Source organism: Onychostruthus taczanowskii, unplaced genomic scaffold, assembly GCF_017590055.1.
Source record: "Onychostruthus taczanowskii isolate IOZ18803 unplaced genomic scaffold, ASM1759005v1 scaffold34, whole genome shotgun sequence".
Lineage (NCBI taxonomy): Eukaryota > Metazoa > Chordata > Aves > Passeriformes > Passeridae > Onychostruthus > Onychostruthus taczanowskii.
Window position 1 is genome coordinate 4,652,667 of NW_024500794.1, and position 18,058 is coordinate 4,670,724.

The 18,058-nt window shown below is 44.1% G+C and overlaps 1 protein-coding gene across 2 annotated transcripts in view; it reads left to right on the top strand.

Moving 5' to 3' along the window:
- The window catches only part of LOC121339259 (limbic system associated membrane protein), a 982,855-nt gene that overhangs the window by 866,103 nt on the left and 98,694 nt on the right, over positions 1-18,058 (top strand). For both annotated transcript variants that reach the window (XM_041410922.1, XM_041410921.1), the window contains one exon: positions 11,808-11,933. In XM_041410922.1, the coding sequence (XP_041266856.1) occupies positions 11,808-11,933 (126 nt within the window). The remainder of the gene's footprint in view (positions 1-11,807; positions 11,934-18,058) is intronic.

Below are 18,058 nucleotides of genomic sequence, written 5' to 3' on the forward strand. Positions count from 1 at the left end.
ACAGATCCCTCAGGTATCTGTCAGAACTAGATACAATCTACCCAGGACAGTGTGTGTGTGGCATTTAATCCTCCATACATCAAGCATATGCCCAGGATATAGTGTCACACCGTATTTGTGCTGCATCCCTTGTGCCTATTTGTCATGAGTGTCTGCGCCCAATCCAGTGGCAGGTTGATCCATCGTGTGATGCCATCTCAGCTATATCTCTGCTTTTCTTCAGGCTTTGGCAGAGTTTTCAGAACTGTGTTCTGATGCAAAGTTTCTTTGTATTTTTTATCACTCTTTGTGCTTTGGGGAAATAATTTTTGCAGACTCCAGTATATCATGACCATCAGAAGGGAAACTGTATGAGTGTATCCTTATCATTCATCAGTATCCCTAACTATTGATTACGTTTCTATTCCTGTTCAGATTGCACAGTATTTTGAGGGGCCAGCTTTTTACCCTGCATTTATGAACCACAGGGCTGATTCTCTCCTTCCTTGCATTTCTTTTCCTGTAAGAGTATTTTGTGTTCTCTTTAATTTATACCAGCAGTGAAGCATCAAGCCTGTTTTGTCTGTCTTGCATTTGCCCTTTTTGTTCTGCCAAGGAACTTTGCAGCATGTTAATTCCTCATAAGGAACATGTGAGGTTTTGCATATATTCTTCTCTTACTCTCCTACTCACTTGTTGGAGCTGTTGATGGATAAGGCATCGTACCTCCTGTGACACCAATAGGGTACCAGTCTCTGGGGATGCCTATATCTTGCACACATTAGTTCCCTAAGGTGAGAATGAAAGCTGAGCCTTAAAAAGGTGGAGCACAAGTGTGTAGAACAATCACTGAATCTGGAGTACCACACCACCTGAGTGATTCCTTCAGTTTTTTAGTAGTGTTGCTTACCTTGATAGCTGTGCTTTTACAGAGGCTGAGATGTGGATGTGCTGTCACAGTAGAGAGACATGGCTTGTCTTTTACATGGGACTTAGTTTTTGATTCTCTACTGCAGTTGGAAGTGTTTCTAGTTTTCTGTTTGTGTTCTTTGCTGAAAACCAGAGGAGATACCTCATTCCTGCTCTGCAGCCAGTAGCACTGGATTTCTGGGGTGGCAAGTATTTGCTTGCAGCACCTTAGATAAAAGTTGTCTAAAGATGTCTAAAGTTGTCTAAAGTTGTCTAAAGATGTTGTCCCACTAAACACAAAGGTGCTGGCAACCCTTCTGGATGTAACCTTATCCTCCTGAATGGACAGGAAGGTGGGACCACATGACCCATTGTGACCCCTTCCGACCTTATCCATTCTGTGATTCCCTCAATTTGTAACACTAAGAGACCAGCAAACCATTAACTTTGAAGTGGGCAGCCTTGAACCACTCTGGGGGAAGAAAGCAGTATTTTTATATGTCCTAGTAAAGCTGCAGACTACAAGGAATAAGCCTCATTCCTGGCAGTCTGGGAGAAATTCTCCCTTAATTGAAATGGCACCAATTCAATGTCATATGTTTACAGAGCTAAGCTCTTGGGATTCATCCCTTCCCTCCCTTTGAGGTTGTCTGCATGTATGCAGCACATCTTTACCACACAGCAAAGCTCAGAAAGGGAAACAGTGGGAAAATTCCAAGATGTGAAGCTGTCCTTGCACATGGCTGAACCAAAACAGAGCACTCTCTTTTGACAGGGAAGCTCCAACTGCAGAAACTGTCCTTCTCAGAAACCTTGGGTCTTGGTTGCTTTGTGGGAGGGAGATCAACACAATCACATCTCCGGTCTAGCCAGCTGCCTCATTTGTTCAAAGATACCTTTACTTCAGGAGTACTGCATTTGTTTTTTCTTCTTTTCTGCTGGATCAGACTTGTGTAGATGAGCATTTCTGGCAGGAGAGATTCTTTGCCTTGAACTCTTTGGCTTTCCCTTCTCAGATGGCTGATAATAACATCCTGGCCTTTAGAAATGGGGCTGCTACAGCTATCACCAAAATCAACAATGGCTAGCAAATGAAGGTCCCACAGCTGGCATTTCACAACGGTGTGTGGTGGGAAAGGCCAACATCTCTGGATCTATAAATAGTGACAATGCAATCCAGCAATGCATTCTTGTAGCACAGAAAGCCAATTGTATTGGGTGGCACCCAAAGCAGTGTGGCCAGCAGAGTGAGAGAAGGGATTCTGCCCCTCTGTGAGACCCTCACCAGGAGTGCTGCATCCAGCTCTAGAGTCCTCAGCACAGGGAAAGCATGGACCTGTTGGAGTGAGCCCAGAGGAGGGATACCAATGTCATTAGAGGGGTGGAACATCTCTTCTACAAGGAAAGACTGAGAGAATTGTGATTGCTCAGCCCGGAGAACAGAAGGCTTCGAGGTGACCTAATTTCCAGTGCCTTCCTGTATCTAAAGGAATTTTACAAGAAAGATGGAGGAGAATATGGACAGGAGCATGTAGTGACAGGTTGGGGAAATGGCTTCAAACTGAAAGAGGTCAGGTTTAGATTAGGTGTTAGAAAGAAATTGTTTGCTGTGAGAGTGGTGAGGCACTGGAACAGGTTGCTGGGAGATGTGGATGCCACATTCCTGGAAGTGTTCAAGGCCAGGTTAGATGAAGCTCTGAGAAATCTGATCTAGTAAAAGATGTCCCTCACCACAGCAGGGGAGTTGGAAATAGATGATTTTAGGTTTAATATCCATTCCAACCCAAGACATTCTCTGATTCTGTGTAAAAGTGCCAGTGTGAGATTATTATCTTTGTTCTTCATACTTTTGACTGAAAGCAAATCCAGCATTTCCAAAGTGGTGCTATAGCTTTCTGCTCCTCCAGAATCCTGAAAGAAATCTTGAAAGGTGGTTACAGCAAGCTGTCCTGCTCCATTTTGTTCACTTCAATGTGTAAGAAATGAAAGCCTGCTAATAAAAAATATTCTACGGGTACCACATGCATTTGATTTGAGTGAGAGGCTTGTCACTGAGAAGCTGCCTCGTTTGAAACTGAGCCAGATCCTTGGGTATGTGGTATCCACAAGACACTTTGAGAGCCATATTTATCACCCTGTGGCTTGTCGAAGAGGATGTGGGGTAAACCATGGGCAGTCAAGGGAATCTGAGAACAACCTTTGGAGAGAGATGGCCTCCGTGTGGATGTTCATCAGTGGTTCATGATGGTTGTTCTGTGGGTTTTACTCTGTCCCTAATGAGCTGAATATAAGCAACAGCACAAGATCTGAAAACAAACAAACAAACAATTTGACTCTGTTTCTCCAGCCAGAGTCGGGTATTAGCTGAAATTAAATTACTCCCCCACCTGCCTTATCAGGACCTTCTCTGGACCTGTACCTCTGGCCCTGGAATGACATAGGCTTTTCTCTGTTATTTTTTTCTCATCATACCTGGCTAGTGCTCCCTAGTCTATGTCCTAAAGAAGGAGTTAACAAGCAGGAGCCAAGGGCTGCTGGGACTCAGTTGAAAACCCATAATCTTGGGGGTTTTTTTCTGAACTGTCTAATAAAGCATCTCTGTTCTGGCTGCAGCATTTCCTTGAAGCCATCACCCATTCTTGGTGTAAAAGGACTTGTCCAGAGGTGAACATCACAGGAGAAGTTCCCTTGGCTCTGAATCAAGCCCTAGAAAGGCTGCATATTAGGACTCAGCTGCATGTCATATACATCCAACATGCTTAATGTTCCTGTAAAAAAGTTCTTCTTAAGAAAATTCTCAGAAATGTCTTTGGAGGACCCGGACACTAAGGACAACTTTTCTCACAGGATTTCTCTTCCAGGACGGCTGATTATGTCTGCAGAAAGATTTTTTATTGTTTCAGTCCCATAAGTAAATATTTACCAGATTGAAAAAGAACAGTCTAAGGGAATATGTAAACACACTTGAAACAAAGACCAAAAGCTGTGAACATCTGCAGTCCTTAAAATGTTTGGGATTAGGTGGCATTCCAAGAGTTAATCCTTGGGGATTAGCATGGCAAGCACTTCTGTTGTTGTTTACACGTGTCCTGCGAGGAAGGCTGTGTTGTCACAGCAGGCTCCTCTAGGAGGGTTAGCCATAAAGCTCTTGAAGTCAGTTTTACAAGCAGAAAGAACCGTGGCAACACAAACAGCAAGTGCACAGAGCAGTGCTTTAAAGACAGAACTGCAGATGAGTGGCATAAATTCAGTATGCTAATAGAAAAGAAAGGGAAGGGTTGTAGCAAAGAACTTCATATGCAGAGGTGCAAATCTGGTGATAAGCAGATATTGGGCATATGCCTGGCTTGTGTTTTGCGCTTTCATTTACATGCTGAGCACATAACTGAGAACCTGCTCTTCTGGACTGCATCAGGACCCGAAAATGTGGGTTCTGTAAACCTGTGCTTGGTGAGGGCACACTAAAAAGGCAGGTGTGGATGAAATACAATAAGCACTGGGTAAAAGCTGGAGCTCAGGCTCAGAGCTGGAGCTGCTTTAGAGTGCAAGGCTGGCATACAGTTTTCCAGTGGATGTGCTGGGCTATGAACAGGAGTGAGACTGCTTTTAACCCTGACTTATGCTGTCACTTTAGTGTACTGGAAAACAAGGCTGGATTGAGATTTAAGATGTTCTTTTCTGTGTTTCTCTCATTGTGGAAGCCAAATAAGTTCTCTCCTGAAAATTTGATGGAGACAAGTTTATAAAAAGTAAAATCAGTTAAAATGAGTGTAAGGAATTGAGACCAGTTCTGTCTTTTCCAACAGCTCAGGAATGGGACAGTGCAACACGTTCACACACTGTGCTGCTCTCTGGTAAGAAAGAAAGAATGTACTGGAAGGGCTTCCCATGCAATGTTATGTGGAAAAAACAGTACAGACACTATTGGATGAGGCAGAGCATTCCTTCAGACAAAATGTTTTGGCTTGTAAGCTCTTACTCTCCAGTGTGGTGTGCTCTGACATGCTACCCAGCTCATGGGTAGCTTTACACATGGCTTTGATTTACAGGATCCTGTCTGCTTCTCTGCTCCCGGGCAGTGCAATATGCACAGTCCCCATCTGGATTTTAAACAATTTCCTGCCTGGCGTCTCAGCGGGTGAGGCTCAGCTGCATGATGGGGGGAGCTCACCAAGATGCAAGGCCCAAGCTAGCGGCTCCTGTGCCTCCTTCTGCCTGGCCTCTCTTGGCATCCGCAGTGATGCTTGATGGAGATCAGCTCCAGTGGTGCAGAGCAGTGGGGGAGCACACCATGGGTTGGGAACTGCAGATCGTTTAAAGTGGTTTCCATGCTCTGGCTGTCATAGACTCTTCCCTAAAGGCCACGTGATGAGGCACTCCCTTTCAGACAACATAAAGAGGGAATTTTTACACCTTGTGGAAACTCTGTAGTGTATTTTGAGAGGTTTTTTGGTTCCCAGGGGATTAAAAAACAAAACCAAGCCTTCAGCGTTTGCCTCTACTTCACAGAAGCTTTAATGCTGAGTGAGGCATTGGCAGAGTGAAACAAGCCCAGCAGAGTGGAAGGTCGGAAAACTCTGAAAGAGTCCACTCTCTTTAATGAAGTTCAACAACTTCCCTCTCTGCCCTCTTGCTCTGCTGACAGCTTTGTCTCCCTCTGGCTGAGGCTGCAGCGTGAATCGGACCGTAAAAAACATATCTTGGGTCTGATGTCGTGTTTCTTCTGTAGAATGCTTCAGAAACATTACCATGCCGCATCCCAAAGGGTGTCTGGATTTTACTTTCCAGCCATCAGGTTGCTCCCTTTGCGGACTTTAGCATCTACAAGCTGTTTCTTGTTGGGGCTGTAAAGAGCTGTGATTAGCCTGCTGCACACATAAGAGGGAAATTAAACCATTTAGTTGTGTTTAGCAGCTCAGCCCCTTCTTCAGGTTCTCTTTTCACCACTAAACACTTTAACTAAACAATGACTAATGAGGCCAATTTGCTGTCAATTAATTACCCCAGGAAAGAACCCCTAATTGTGGTGAGCAAGGTGGTTGTTCTAAAGCACTGAAGAACCATATGATGGTCAACATCCCCCCTACCTCTGCCTTGGGGCTTATTAGCGTTTTATATAAAGTGCTGTTAATTGGGATCTGGGGACAAGGAAATAAGAACTCTCAAGGCTAATTGATAGGCACCTGGGGAGGGTTTTAGTGGCTGCAAAGTTCCTTTGACTTTGGAGAGAAGTCCTGATGTTTTCTTTTTTTTTTTGCCCTGAGAGATGGTGACTCCTGTGTATTAGTAGGTGGGACTCTTAATTTTATCCAACAGATGGGGGTCCTACTTGCCTATAGAGAGGAAGGAAGTAGGCTGGAGGAAGCAACTAATGAGGATATATGGAAGGGATTGAGAATTTTTCCATTTGTATCCAAGGTGCCCTTTTCCGGACAAGCAGTTCGACCACTTAAATGAAGCTTATGGGCTTTTTTAGGCACTTGCAATGCTGTTTGCATCTGTGTCTTGGAGGTATTAAATAGCTTTTGCTGTATTATAGGTCTGTAGACTGGGAATAAGATCTGTATTTTTTTTAATGTATTTTGTGACTTATTAACAAAATACTGCACTATTGAGCAATATTGGAATTGGAGATTGGGAAGTAGCTGCCCCACAGTGGAAAGCTCCATCCAAGGGTCTTAGATGTAGGACATTGTTTTCCCAGAGGGAGGAATCCAGGTGTCTGACTGAATTGCATGTGAGTGCATTTACATGGCTCAGAGTTTTCCAGCTAGGTGTCCACTCTCCCTCTGTTTGCGTTTTTTATTGTCATACCTGAGTTGAATTCCTAGTCCTATGCTTCCTGCCCTTTTCTCACAAAGCCATCCTCCTGCTACATTGAGGTGTCATGTGAAGCATGATGAAAGCAGAGTGCCATCAGTGCAGGAGCCAGGAGCTGCTGCCCCCAGCCTGTAAATACCCGTTCTGCTAAACAGTGGTTCCCACTTTGTGCCTGTGTTTAGGTGCTCTGATCAAAAGGCAGGGATCTGAGCTGTTTGGGAGCTGTGGCATAGGCCAGGTTCAGCATAAACAACATTAGGAAAAGATCTCTAGAAGCAGTGCTTTAGCAAGGGTGGACTTGATGCTTTCTTGTTCCATCCCCCATTGCACTCCTGGAAAGGCACTGAGGAGCTCCTGCATGTGAACTCGTGTCTCTTAACCTTTGGGCTCACTCAGTTACTGACATTAGGGGTGTAGCACTTGCCTCCTTCTATAGCCTTGAATCAGAACATGGATCCAGCCCACCCAGGTAATATCTCAGGAGCAGTTTTGAGCTCTGAAGGGCTTTGGTCATAAAAGGCAAGGATAACAGCAGCAGATGTTTGTGTGTTTTCTTGTTTGTGGTTTCCTTGCTGCCTCGCATATGCAGCCCCTGGTCTGTAATAACTGCTATTGCGGGTGTTTTTGTGGAAACAAATCACCTGCTTTCATCTGGAGAGCAACAGTGATTGTGCTGGGGGAGCATGATCTATTTTTCATGTCTCAGTCTTTCTTATTATTTAAATTAATGTGAGTTGCAGTTGTCATGAAGTGAAGGATTGACGGCAATTAACTATAACAGCCTCGATGCAAGCTGTTTCTGCACAAGCCTGTTCTACCTAGCTCTGTCACTGTATCTTTCTTGGGACTTAAAATCTCCCACACCAGCTCTGACCTTGTACCCCTCCTGCCCTGCAGCCCTGCCAGTCCAGGGCACCCTACAGTATCTCTGCCCTTGTCTTGCTCCTGCCTTGCAGCTCTCCTCTTCCAATGTGAGCTTCTCTCATGGAGAATGGCTGGTTACTTTGGGATTTGTTATTTGCTGTCAGTGACATGGAAGATGAGATGCTGGGCTGGCATCAGCCTTGTCCTGTAGATGTGAGATGTATAAGAAACAAATATGTGAGTTTTAAGACATTCTTCTCAGTGTTCATTCCCATCTCTCCAGAATCAGTCCCTGGTGTGGGTGGGGCACCCTCCCTCTCTGGGGATGGAGGGCTGGGGTACTGCAGTGTGCTTCCTTTCATGTCTGGCTCTGCTCCCCACCCCAACCAGGGACATCCTAAGCGCATTGTAATGGATATTCCATATGATTTACACTGAAAGAGCAGAAAAAACATGGCAATCTTATATTTTTTAGCAGTTATTAAGACCCTGGCAGTGCTTTCCCATGGTCCTTGGAGCCAGAGGGGTCCAGCAGCAACCTGGTTTCCCCTGAAGTAAAAAGCTGGTAGTCAAAATATGAAAATGCCTGTAAGTGCTGTTGAGCTATAGTACTTGCCCTGTTGTGGGGCTGCAGCCTGTGGGTTTGCCTCTGCTAACAGTTCAGAGAGGCCAGTCACAAAAGAATTTTCCACTTGAGGGTCAACAGGAGATGGCTGGGCAAATGGAGGCTGTGACACCCAGAAGATTCTGGTCCCAGGAGATTTTATTCTCAGCAATCCTTCTTTCAGCAGTCTGGGACCTGTGAAAACATAATACAACCCACACATGGGGAAAAATAATAAGGTCAAAGCTTCTCATTTTAAGGTTGTCCTAAAAAGGTGTGCGCAAAATAATGACAAGTGCCAAGGAGGCAATGCTAACTGTTGCTGGTGCTGACAGTTTTGGCATTTTAACATGCTGGCTTGACGCCCTGAAAATTAAAAGTCTCTGACTTTTTATCTGAATGAAATTATTGTCCACTGGCTTTGGATTCTAAACAGATGAAGCCAAGCCAGATTTTAAATTTAGAGGGAAATTATTTCCTGCCCTATTCCGCCTTGTCTTAGCCTTTCCTTGCCTTCTGACCGAGGTGGCAGCTGAAAGGAACCAGCCATTATATTCCTAACTAGATTTCAGCCTTGGATGTCCTTTTCAACCTCATCTAAAAAAGTGGCAAGACAGATATGACCATCTGGACACATGCTCTTCCTCTTGGGCATTCAGTAGGCATGGTCAAAACTGCTTGTACTGGCTGAGTTTAGTTGATCCTCTTTGAGGTAAAATGTCTTTGATGGCTTTGGAGAGTGGCAGTTTATACCCATCCCAGCTGGAGCTCTGCTGCTGCCCTGTAGTGGCTTTTGCTGCTCCCTCCTCAGCCATTTTGGCTGGCATTTCACCATTCTATTAGGACTTCATACTGGCCCATAGCTTTACCAGCTAGTCCTGCTTCAGTTTAGTCCTTCCTGGTTTGCTGCATGGCTTTTTTACCTTATGCAAATGTTAACCCCTTGAAGTTCGATAATATTCCCAAAATGTGGTATAGCCACTGGTTTTACTTCTGGACTCTCGCTCTCCTTATGCAGGTATGCACCATGGAGAGTTGTGTTGAGGATGATCCAAAGTCACTGTCCTTGTGTCCCCTGACAGAACACCACAACTTTTGCAGAAATAGCAGCCTCTAATGTTTTTTCCCAGACTAAGCCCCTCTGTCCTCTCCTGTGCATGTTGGTCTTCTGTCAGGTCTGAGGTGGCCCTCCAAGTTGCTTTGTTCCCAGTAAGTAAGAGTAGCAGTTTGGATTTTGGCACCGGAACTTTCAGGGCTCTGCCAGCCTGCAGATCTGCTGGCTGGAGCAATGAGCAGGTCTGTCCTGAGCCATGGGACAGGATGTTCCTCTCATCCACTGGAAAAGAAAGGAAGTGAGTTTTCCAGGGATAAGTTTCCATCCCCTCTCTGAGGAGCCCTTTTTGAAAGTAAAAGCTTTTCCCTTATTTTGAGTCAGAATTTTCCCTACATTGTAGCTCATGTTAGCTGCTTTTCAGTGTTCACTGTGCACCTCTGAGAAAAGCCTGCCTCTGTCTTTTCTGCGCATTCCCACTCACTTTTTGTAGAGAGCAATAAGATCTCCCTCAGCCTTCTCTTTTTCAGACTGAACAGGCACATCTCTCTTAGGTTCTCCCATCTTGGGAGCCTTCCAGTGGACTTGCTCCAGTGTGTCTATGGCCTTCTTGTCCTGGGAGCCCAAAACTGATCTGATGCCTGAGATGCTGTCTAATAAGCACCATGTAAAGGGTTTTAGACACTTCCTTCCACTTGGGGGGTTATACTCTTGCTAATGCAACCCAGGACACTTGGTCTTTACTGCATGGGCATACTGCTAACTCATGCTGAACCTGTAGGACCCCCACGTGTGACTGCTTGAGCCTAGCACTTTCCTCCCTTCCAGAAAATATCAAAGTGGTTGGTCCCTAAAGAGGGACTGTTATTGTGAGGCTTATTCGACCTGTCTAAAGCAGTATTGCCTCTTCTTAATGAAGTAGTTGGTAACAAACACCTAGGAACAGGGGTGGCACTGTGATATCCTCTGATCTTTACATCTGAGCTAGTTCACCATTCAGAGCTGGGTACATGCCAGCCAGTGCTTTGCATTTCTTTTCCTCTCCTTTCCCACCTATCTTTCTTAGAAAGTCTGTATCTGAGTTACAGGCCAGTCCTAAGAACTGTCTCACCCAGCTCTGTCCTCCCAATGGTTTTTCACACACATCCCACTGTGAATCTGTGTGAACATCTGATTCCTGCTGGTTTTCCACCATGCTACTTACACTGATGCACAGGCATTTGAGGTGGGCCCCCAGCTGTCCTGCTTTCACAAGGCGTGCAAAAATCCTTCCCCATTGTGTTGCCCCCTGGCTGCTCCCTCACTGCCCTCTGCGTTGTCACTTCTCCACAGATCATGGCAATCCTTCCCCAGTGCACCTGGCTTAAATCCCTCCTTGCCTGGGTGAGTGAGCCTGTTGGAAAATAGATGTCTGCCTCACTTTGCTCAACAGGTTCTCTTCCTCAAGGGGGTCCCATAGCCATAGGTACTCAAACTTTGTCCGTGAGTTTGGGGCCTACAGAGAGGGGCTAATGAGCTGTGGGTCGTAAACAACATTCCTGTGAATCCAGCAACACAGCTGGAAGTAGGGAGTCGCTCTCTTCAGGCTTCGTTTCCTTTTCCCCACCTAGCTTATAGGCAGTGTTGCCTCAAAAGGACCATCAGCCACTCCTGCCAGACAGGGGGAAGGGGAAGCTGCTGTCTGTTTACTCTGTGGTAAGCAGAGCAGAAAATGATGTTGTTTCATTCATTGCTACACACAAATTTGGAAGCTGAAAATTTATTAAAAAAAAAAAAAAAAACCAAACAAAAACCTAGAGGATTTCCTTTTAGTAAAAATCCCTCACCACCTGAGATGGGGTGTGAAGCATGGAAGCAAGACATGGGTGTAAGAGAGGAAAGACTGCAATAGCTGGCACACTCCACACCTGGAAGTGCCTGTTCAAGTCCCAGTTCATGGCCACTCTGGTGCCATGACACAAACTCAGCTTGGAAAGTTTTTAAGGATCTTGAATGTCCAAGTCATGGCTGATCTTGTGAATCTTAAATATTCTACTGTGCCTTTGGTACTCTGCCATGTGTGGTGCAGTCATTCAGAAGCTGCATACTGCAAGTAACCTGTGGGGGATCACTCTTGGCTGAGAGGTGTACCAATAAACCAATAACTAATACACCCTTTGAGTCAGTGCCTTGAAGCCTGTCATCCTGCAGGAGGATGTAGAACGCCATCTGGGACTCCCTGGAGTGTAAAAATTAGCTGGGATGATAGTTGAAGCCTGCTGATCCCTTCCACGCAGCCTTGATGTAGGCAGGCAAGTTCTGAGAGGTCATTTTATGAAGATCCTCAAACTTGTCCAAACACAAAGCATTGCAGTTGCAGCACAGGCCATTTTTAGCTGTAGACCCTTGAAATACAAACTACACACCAGTACATACCACTCTGATGTAATTTCAGAAACCCAGCTAGTAGTGAGAGGGGTGCAGTCTGTGAGGTGAGTTTGTGACTGGCTCTGGTTAATAGGTAGGTAGATGATTAAGCCAGGCAAGCTGCCCTCCATAATTCTGCTTGTAAAAAGGTCAAACTTTCTTTTGTCTTCACAGTTCCACCAAAGATCTCCAATATCTCCTCGGACATCACCGTAAATGAGGGCAGCAATGTGACCCTGGTTTGCATGGCAAATGGGCGTCCTGAGCCTGTCATCACCTGGAGGCACCTCACTCCTACAGGTAAGAAATCCAACTGGATTAGATTTGAGAACTGTACAGTTGTTCCCTTCTCTTCCAGCATCAAAGAAAATTTCAGTAGCAATATAGGCAGCTATAGAAAAGTGGCAAGAATCTTAAATGTACTTCAAGCTTGTTTTGCAGTGTGAATTCCCAGACACAATAACCAGGTTTTCCAAGTGAACAAATGAAATTACTTGAATAGATGCTCTGCAGAATTGGGCCTGTAATTCTATTTAGCTTAGGTCTTCATCTAGTTGTCCCAGTCTCTACTGCTGGTAATGCACAGCACAGTGGAGATGCAATGCTGCTGGTGCTAGACTGAGGGAAAAGGATTTCTGTTGAGACACTGCATAAAAGAGGTTCTTTCTGAAAACCATGGGATTTGCTTCCTACTGATTTGCCTTAAAAGGGAGAGGCAAACAGTGGCCCAGTTTATTTCATACTGCTCTCCACTTTGGCAGACAGCCAGAAGCCTTGTGTCCTCTGGTGAGTAAAGAAGGCAATTGATCTTCAAGGTGAGTGAAGAGCAGGATAGTAAGAGAATAAAGGAGAACTTGCCATCTTTGTTCTGCCATCTGACTGTGCCCTCCATGCTCAAGGATGTGGCAAAGTTGGGAGGAGAAAGTCTTTTTAGTAGCCAGACTCTGTGGGGTTAGCAGCTTGGGTTGCAAGGAAATCTTCAACCCCTAAAGATTTAACTGTAGGTTGAGAAAAAGAGGTAGGTTTCTATCCTTCCATATCACATTCTTGGAGGAGAGAAAAACTCTTTAGCTGATTTCTTTTCCTAACATATATTCTTTAATGTAAAATGCATGGGGAAAACATTGATTAGCCCCATATGAATGATCTTCTGTTATATATGTAAGGGGTTAAAGAGGACTTGAGGAAGGCAGAGAACAAACATTCTGCATGTGCTACAGATAGTCCAGCTTTCTACTGCAGTTCAGCAGCCAGAGAAGGGGAGAAAAGTAAACCAGAAAGTGTTGCAGAAAGAAAGTTGGAGAAAGAAAATATTCTAAGGGCTACATCCAGAACCACCTGGATTGGAGCCTGTGGTTGAGATTGGGGTTACTTAGATTTCCTGTCTTGTCTCTTCAGCCAAACCAAAGTTCTCCTGAGCTTTCATGTATATGAAAGCTAGATATGCAGTCTGTATTTCTGGCTCATTTCTTGCAATGCCAAGAAAAAAAGATGGGGAAAGCCTGCCACGAAGAGGTGAGAGCAGGGCTGATTAGGGGAACACTAGTCCTCTGAGGTATTATCATCATATAATACCTCTGAGGTATTATACCTGACTTTTCTCTTCTGGTTTTTTATTTTCAGAATTAAGTATGACTGTGCCATTTACATTCATAGGAGAAGAGAACTTATTTTTTTCGTCTTTAATTATGTATATAGAATCTTCTAGCTCCTGTATTTCTGTTCTTAAGGTTTACTTCATATCAAATCTTCCATATTACTGCTGCATCAGTCTTTCAGTTCTCTTTCTTGTCCCCAACTAAAAGATACTCCCTAGCTGCTCTGTGAGCACAGCCTAAAACTGAGTTAAGGGTGTTAAATCTTCATGAAATCTAAGACCTGGTACACATGAGATGCTTTCTTCAGAGCAGTGAGAAGATTCTTGTCTTGACTCATCATTTTGGCTGTTGCTGCTTTGTGGGAGTTTTTTTTTTTTTTTCATTTGTACCACCTATTTCACTGTATCAGACACAGATTTTTTTTTTCCTTTTTTACAAAAGTCTCCACAGAAAAAATCCTCACTCTGGCTATCCCCTCTGGTTAGTAACAGAACTGAAGAATTCCATCCCTACTGTGACCATGGGGACAGATTTCTTGGCTCTGTTTTTCAGTTTTCCAGTATGTTCTTTCATATTTTTTCTCCCGTGCTGTGTGTCTCAGAGTTGTTGCCTTGTTAGAATCCCTCAGCACCATCTCACTGACTCCTTTCCAATCCCTCCTCAGTCCTCCTCCCTACAGTGAAGCCTGCCAAGCACCTCCTGTGTAACAAACTAGAGGTTATGATGAAGGGCAGGCAGTCCTCAGTCTGTCACCTCCATGTGTTACTGATTGTGGTTCTTTCTTTTTCCCCATCTGAACCCATCTGCTGTCTTTTACAGATACAGAGGAACTGCTTTCAGGCAGACATCAGGTCTTTGAGCAGCATAAAGCCCAGTAAGACACTTGTCTCAAAATGGGAGACAGAAGGGCTTCTTTTAAATGTTTTCCTTGAGGTTGACAATTAATATAAATTCCAAATACCTTCCAGAGCTGCTGCAGTTGGAAACATGTCTTATCTTGGAATCTCCCTTTTCCAGAACTGCAAGGCATTTTGGCTCCATTTATGTGAGTTTTGAAGACATCTGCTATGCATCAAAGAGCTATTTTAGATCATTGTAAAGGTTTCTAAAATATACTTCTCTCCTTCAATTTTTTTCATGGTTAGACTTGTTACTGCAGAACTGGAAGGAAGAGTGTTATTGAGCTTGTGTGGGAGGTTTTGAATGGCCAGGTAGTGGAATTAAGCCCGTATCAGGGGCGAGAGGGCCAAATTACTTTGTGCACTCTCCTCAAAGAGTTCATTAGCAACTTTGTCTCCTGTTTCTTTCATTCATTTACTTCATCAATGTAGTTTGTTGGCTAATTACCTGAGTTAGGACCACAGAAATGATTGAATTCTTGTTGGCTGGGAAGTGGAAGATACAAATGCAAAGAGAAGGCAGTGTTGGTACTTAGGCAGAGAAGGTAGGGATGCATGTGATAGTTCATTTAAATGCTGCAATCATAGCTTACTTATCTGTCTATTTGGGAAGTTAAAAAAATTGATTTATAAATTGCTATGTTGCTACCTGTTCTGGTTCTTCAGTGAGCGGTTGAACCACACATTTTTCTCACTTCAAGTGAGAAAATACTATAACTCCTGATGCCCTCAAGCAGCCCACAGGAAAAAAACCTCTCCTAACCCTGTGAGAAAGCTGAAGTGTGACTGAGGTTTACGACTGTAGCACTGATGCCTGAGAGGAAGGCAGGTAAGGGGAATAATACTTTAATAATTCTATGGCAAATGACAATACAGATCAGCTTTAATTTGATGAAAGCAGGAATGACATTTCTTGGAATAATGCAAGTCCTTGCTCTCCTCTTACATTCCTCTTCAGATGATTGGCAGATTGTATTTTGACAGAGCAAGTGGAGAGAGTCACCGCGACCCTTTTCTTTTTCACCTGAGAGGCCATTGTTCTGTAGGACATTGGAAACCTGGTCTGAGTAGTTGTGGATAATTTAACAGGCATTGTCTGATAGCACAAACAGCTTCATTAGCTCTTCTCCTCCAGCCAGCAGAGCTCTTTTCTGGGATCACTGACCTGCACCTTCCAGCAGCAAGCCAGCACATCCCTCCCTGCACATAGTCTGATCCGTTTCCTGTGATTCAGGACACAGCTGCAGGCTTGTTAAGCCTGCCATACCTGATGACTTTTGCCACCCTGGTTTGTGATGGTAAGACATAGCAAAGGCCATAAAACTGAAGATCTGAACTGGATTTGTCAGGAAATTGTGATGAGTTAGAGTGGGGGTGAGTATTGATGATGTCCTATGCAGTCTGCATGAATTAGCAGTTGTCAGGGTCAGGAATACTTCACTAGGGAACACTCCATAGCGTCATCTCTTGAAACAGACAAAACCCAGATTCTTTCTACCAAGAGTGGGCAGTACCCTATTGTTTTATTCTCCTTAATATTATCTCATAACCTACCTAATCCATGTCCCACAAAGGTATAGATTGTTTTTTGTCACTGAATGCAATAACCTCAAATATCCCAGAGCTGCACCTGCACAGGACCTTTCATCAGTTATCACACTGATATGGTCTGTGAGGGGTACCACAGGCAGCCTACCCATCTGTGGGTAGTTGTGTTAGAAGGAGCTCTCTTTTCCCTGTACCTTGCACCAGGATAACAACCAACACAGTCAAGAAAATACTCCAGTAAAATAGGTCAGAGATGGTAGCCTATGCCTGCTTTCAAGCCCATCTTAGTTTTACTCAGTGTCTCTACTGACTTATCTTTATTCAGGCTAATGTGTCTTCTCCCTACCTGTAAGCTGCTGAGATCACAGTCCAGAGTATAATTTATCATTTCTCATCTCTATGTCTTATTCAGACCCAAGCTAGGTGCCTGTTTGACTGAAAAAGAGCTTTCTGGGAAGAAGAAAAATTAATGTACATTCATATCCTTACCAATAAACTCTCAAGGGAAGCCCTAAAGAGTGGCCTCTTGTGAATTAGGTTTGCAGCAATGTGAACATGAACAGTTGTTACAAGGTCTCTGAATTACCAGAGATTTCACTGCCAATCGTTTTGCTGTGCATGGGCAGGCAAATTCAGAAGAAAAAGCCATCTCCTGTGTTGAGAAGCTTGTAGTTGAGGTCACAAGAGCAGTACCATTCGTGTTTCTGCTTCTTTGCCGCAAAGCATCAGTGACTAAAACCTTCCCAAGGGCCTTGCTCGTGGGTGCTTTAGCAAATGCCTTTAGCACCCATGCTGGTGGCAGCCTGAGAGCTGGAGACAGGGAGACAAATTTGTATTGACTAAAGTTGAGGGCTTGAGTTACCAGCTGAGGAACAAGCAATTCCCTTCTCCTTGAGAAGCTACAGAGTAGGAAACACGTATTAAGCTACTAGGTATCCCATTCTGGATCCAACTTCCTTGGCCTCAGCCCAGCAAGGCCACTTGATGGAGAATAAAACACTCTGGATTCTTCCAAATTCCACCTGACAGTCTAAAGAAACCTACTTTGGCTCAGAAAAAGAGCTTAGTTATTACAGTGGTAATCACAGCATAAGAAGAACCAGTCTAGTGCAAAGCAGATAAGTCTTGATTGCAACACCCAAGTTTCATGTCACAGCATAAAATGAAAGGAGATGAGAAGGCTTGTCAAATATGCCAGTCTGATTCTCCCTAGAGGGTGCTAGAAATTCACATTGAGTCTTAGGGAATTTACCGTAGCCTGGGAAGTTTAGAAGGGATAGAGAATACAGAAATGTGCCTGCATGCCCTGTGTAATTGAGATGGTATACATATAATATGTTCATAAACAGCTGTAGAACTCATTGCCATGGAAAGTTATTTAAAGATGAGAACTTGGCAAGACTCAACCAGCTTGTGTATTCCTGAGGATAATGTGAACAAATCTGGATATTCTTGTTATTCACAATAAAAATACTGAAAAGGATGTTAAACTTTATGCTTTGGGGCTCAGAGATCAGGATAAGACCAAAAGTGAAAGAGACAGATTATCTCACACTCCCGCTCACTTGTGTATTTTCCTTCAGTGCATGCCAGTCTCCTTGTAGAGCTGAGCACTGAAGCAAGCAGAGACAGAGAGCTTCTGAAGGCATGAGTTAAGAAGGCTGTATGGGTTACAATGGACAACTTTGCTCATTATGCCCTGTGTTGGCTTGCTTCTCGTTGCTGCCTAAGTCCAAAGCCTTGTTGCTTCACTTTGTGTTGCAAAGAGAAACCCAGTTTATGCCCAAAGAAAGTAACAAGCAGAAAACCCTTAGCCAGAGTCACCACAAGTCAGCCCTGTGGTCAGTAGGTAGCGGTGGGAAGCAGATTTTCTGGTTATCTAATTTGGATTTAGCCCATCTTTCTGCTGCTCTCCTAAAACCTTAGTAAAACAGTTGTAGAGAAAAGCAGCCTTGTCTTGGGAGGCATGGGGTGGGTTTTTTGTTTGGATTTGGTGGGGATTTTGTGGCATTACTATGCCAGTTCTTATTTCACAACCTTCTCCCCATGAAACTGTCTCAGGAAACTTGAGGTTTACAAGGCATTTGTTTAACAAAACAACTGAGGCAACGGATGATTTTTTAAACAGGTCTTCTTTCCCCCCCCCCTTTTTTTTTTTTTCTTTCATGTTCAAAATACTTCATGGTAAAACATCTTCCACAGAGACCTTTCAGTTTACCTCTTATACACTCCCAGTTTGTTTTAGCACACTTTCTGAAATGTCTTTTTCTCTTGATTTAGTCTTCATCTTATCCAATATGTAGGGGGGGAAAAAAAATGGAAGAGGATGCTGTCTCATAAAGAGCCTGGGAAACAAGCCAAACTTTCAACTTTTTCAGGT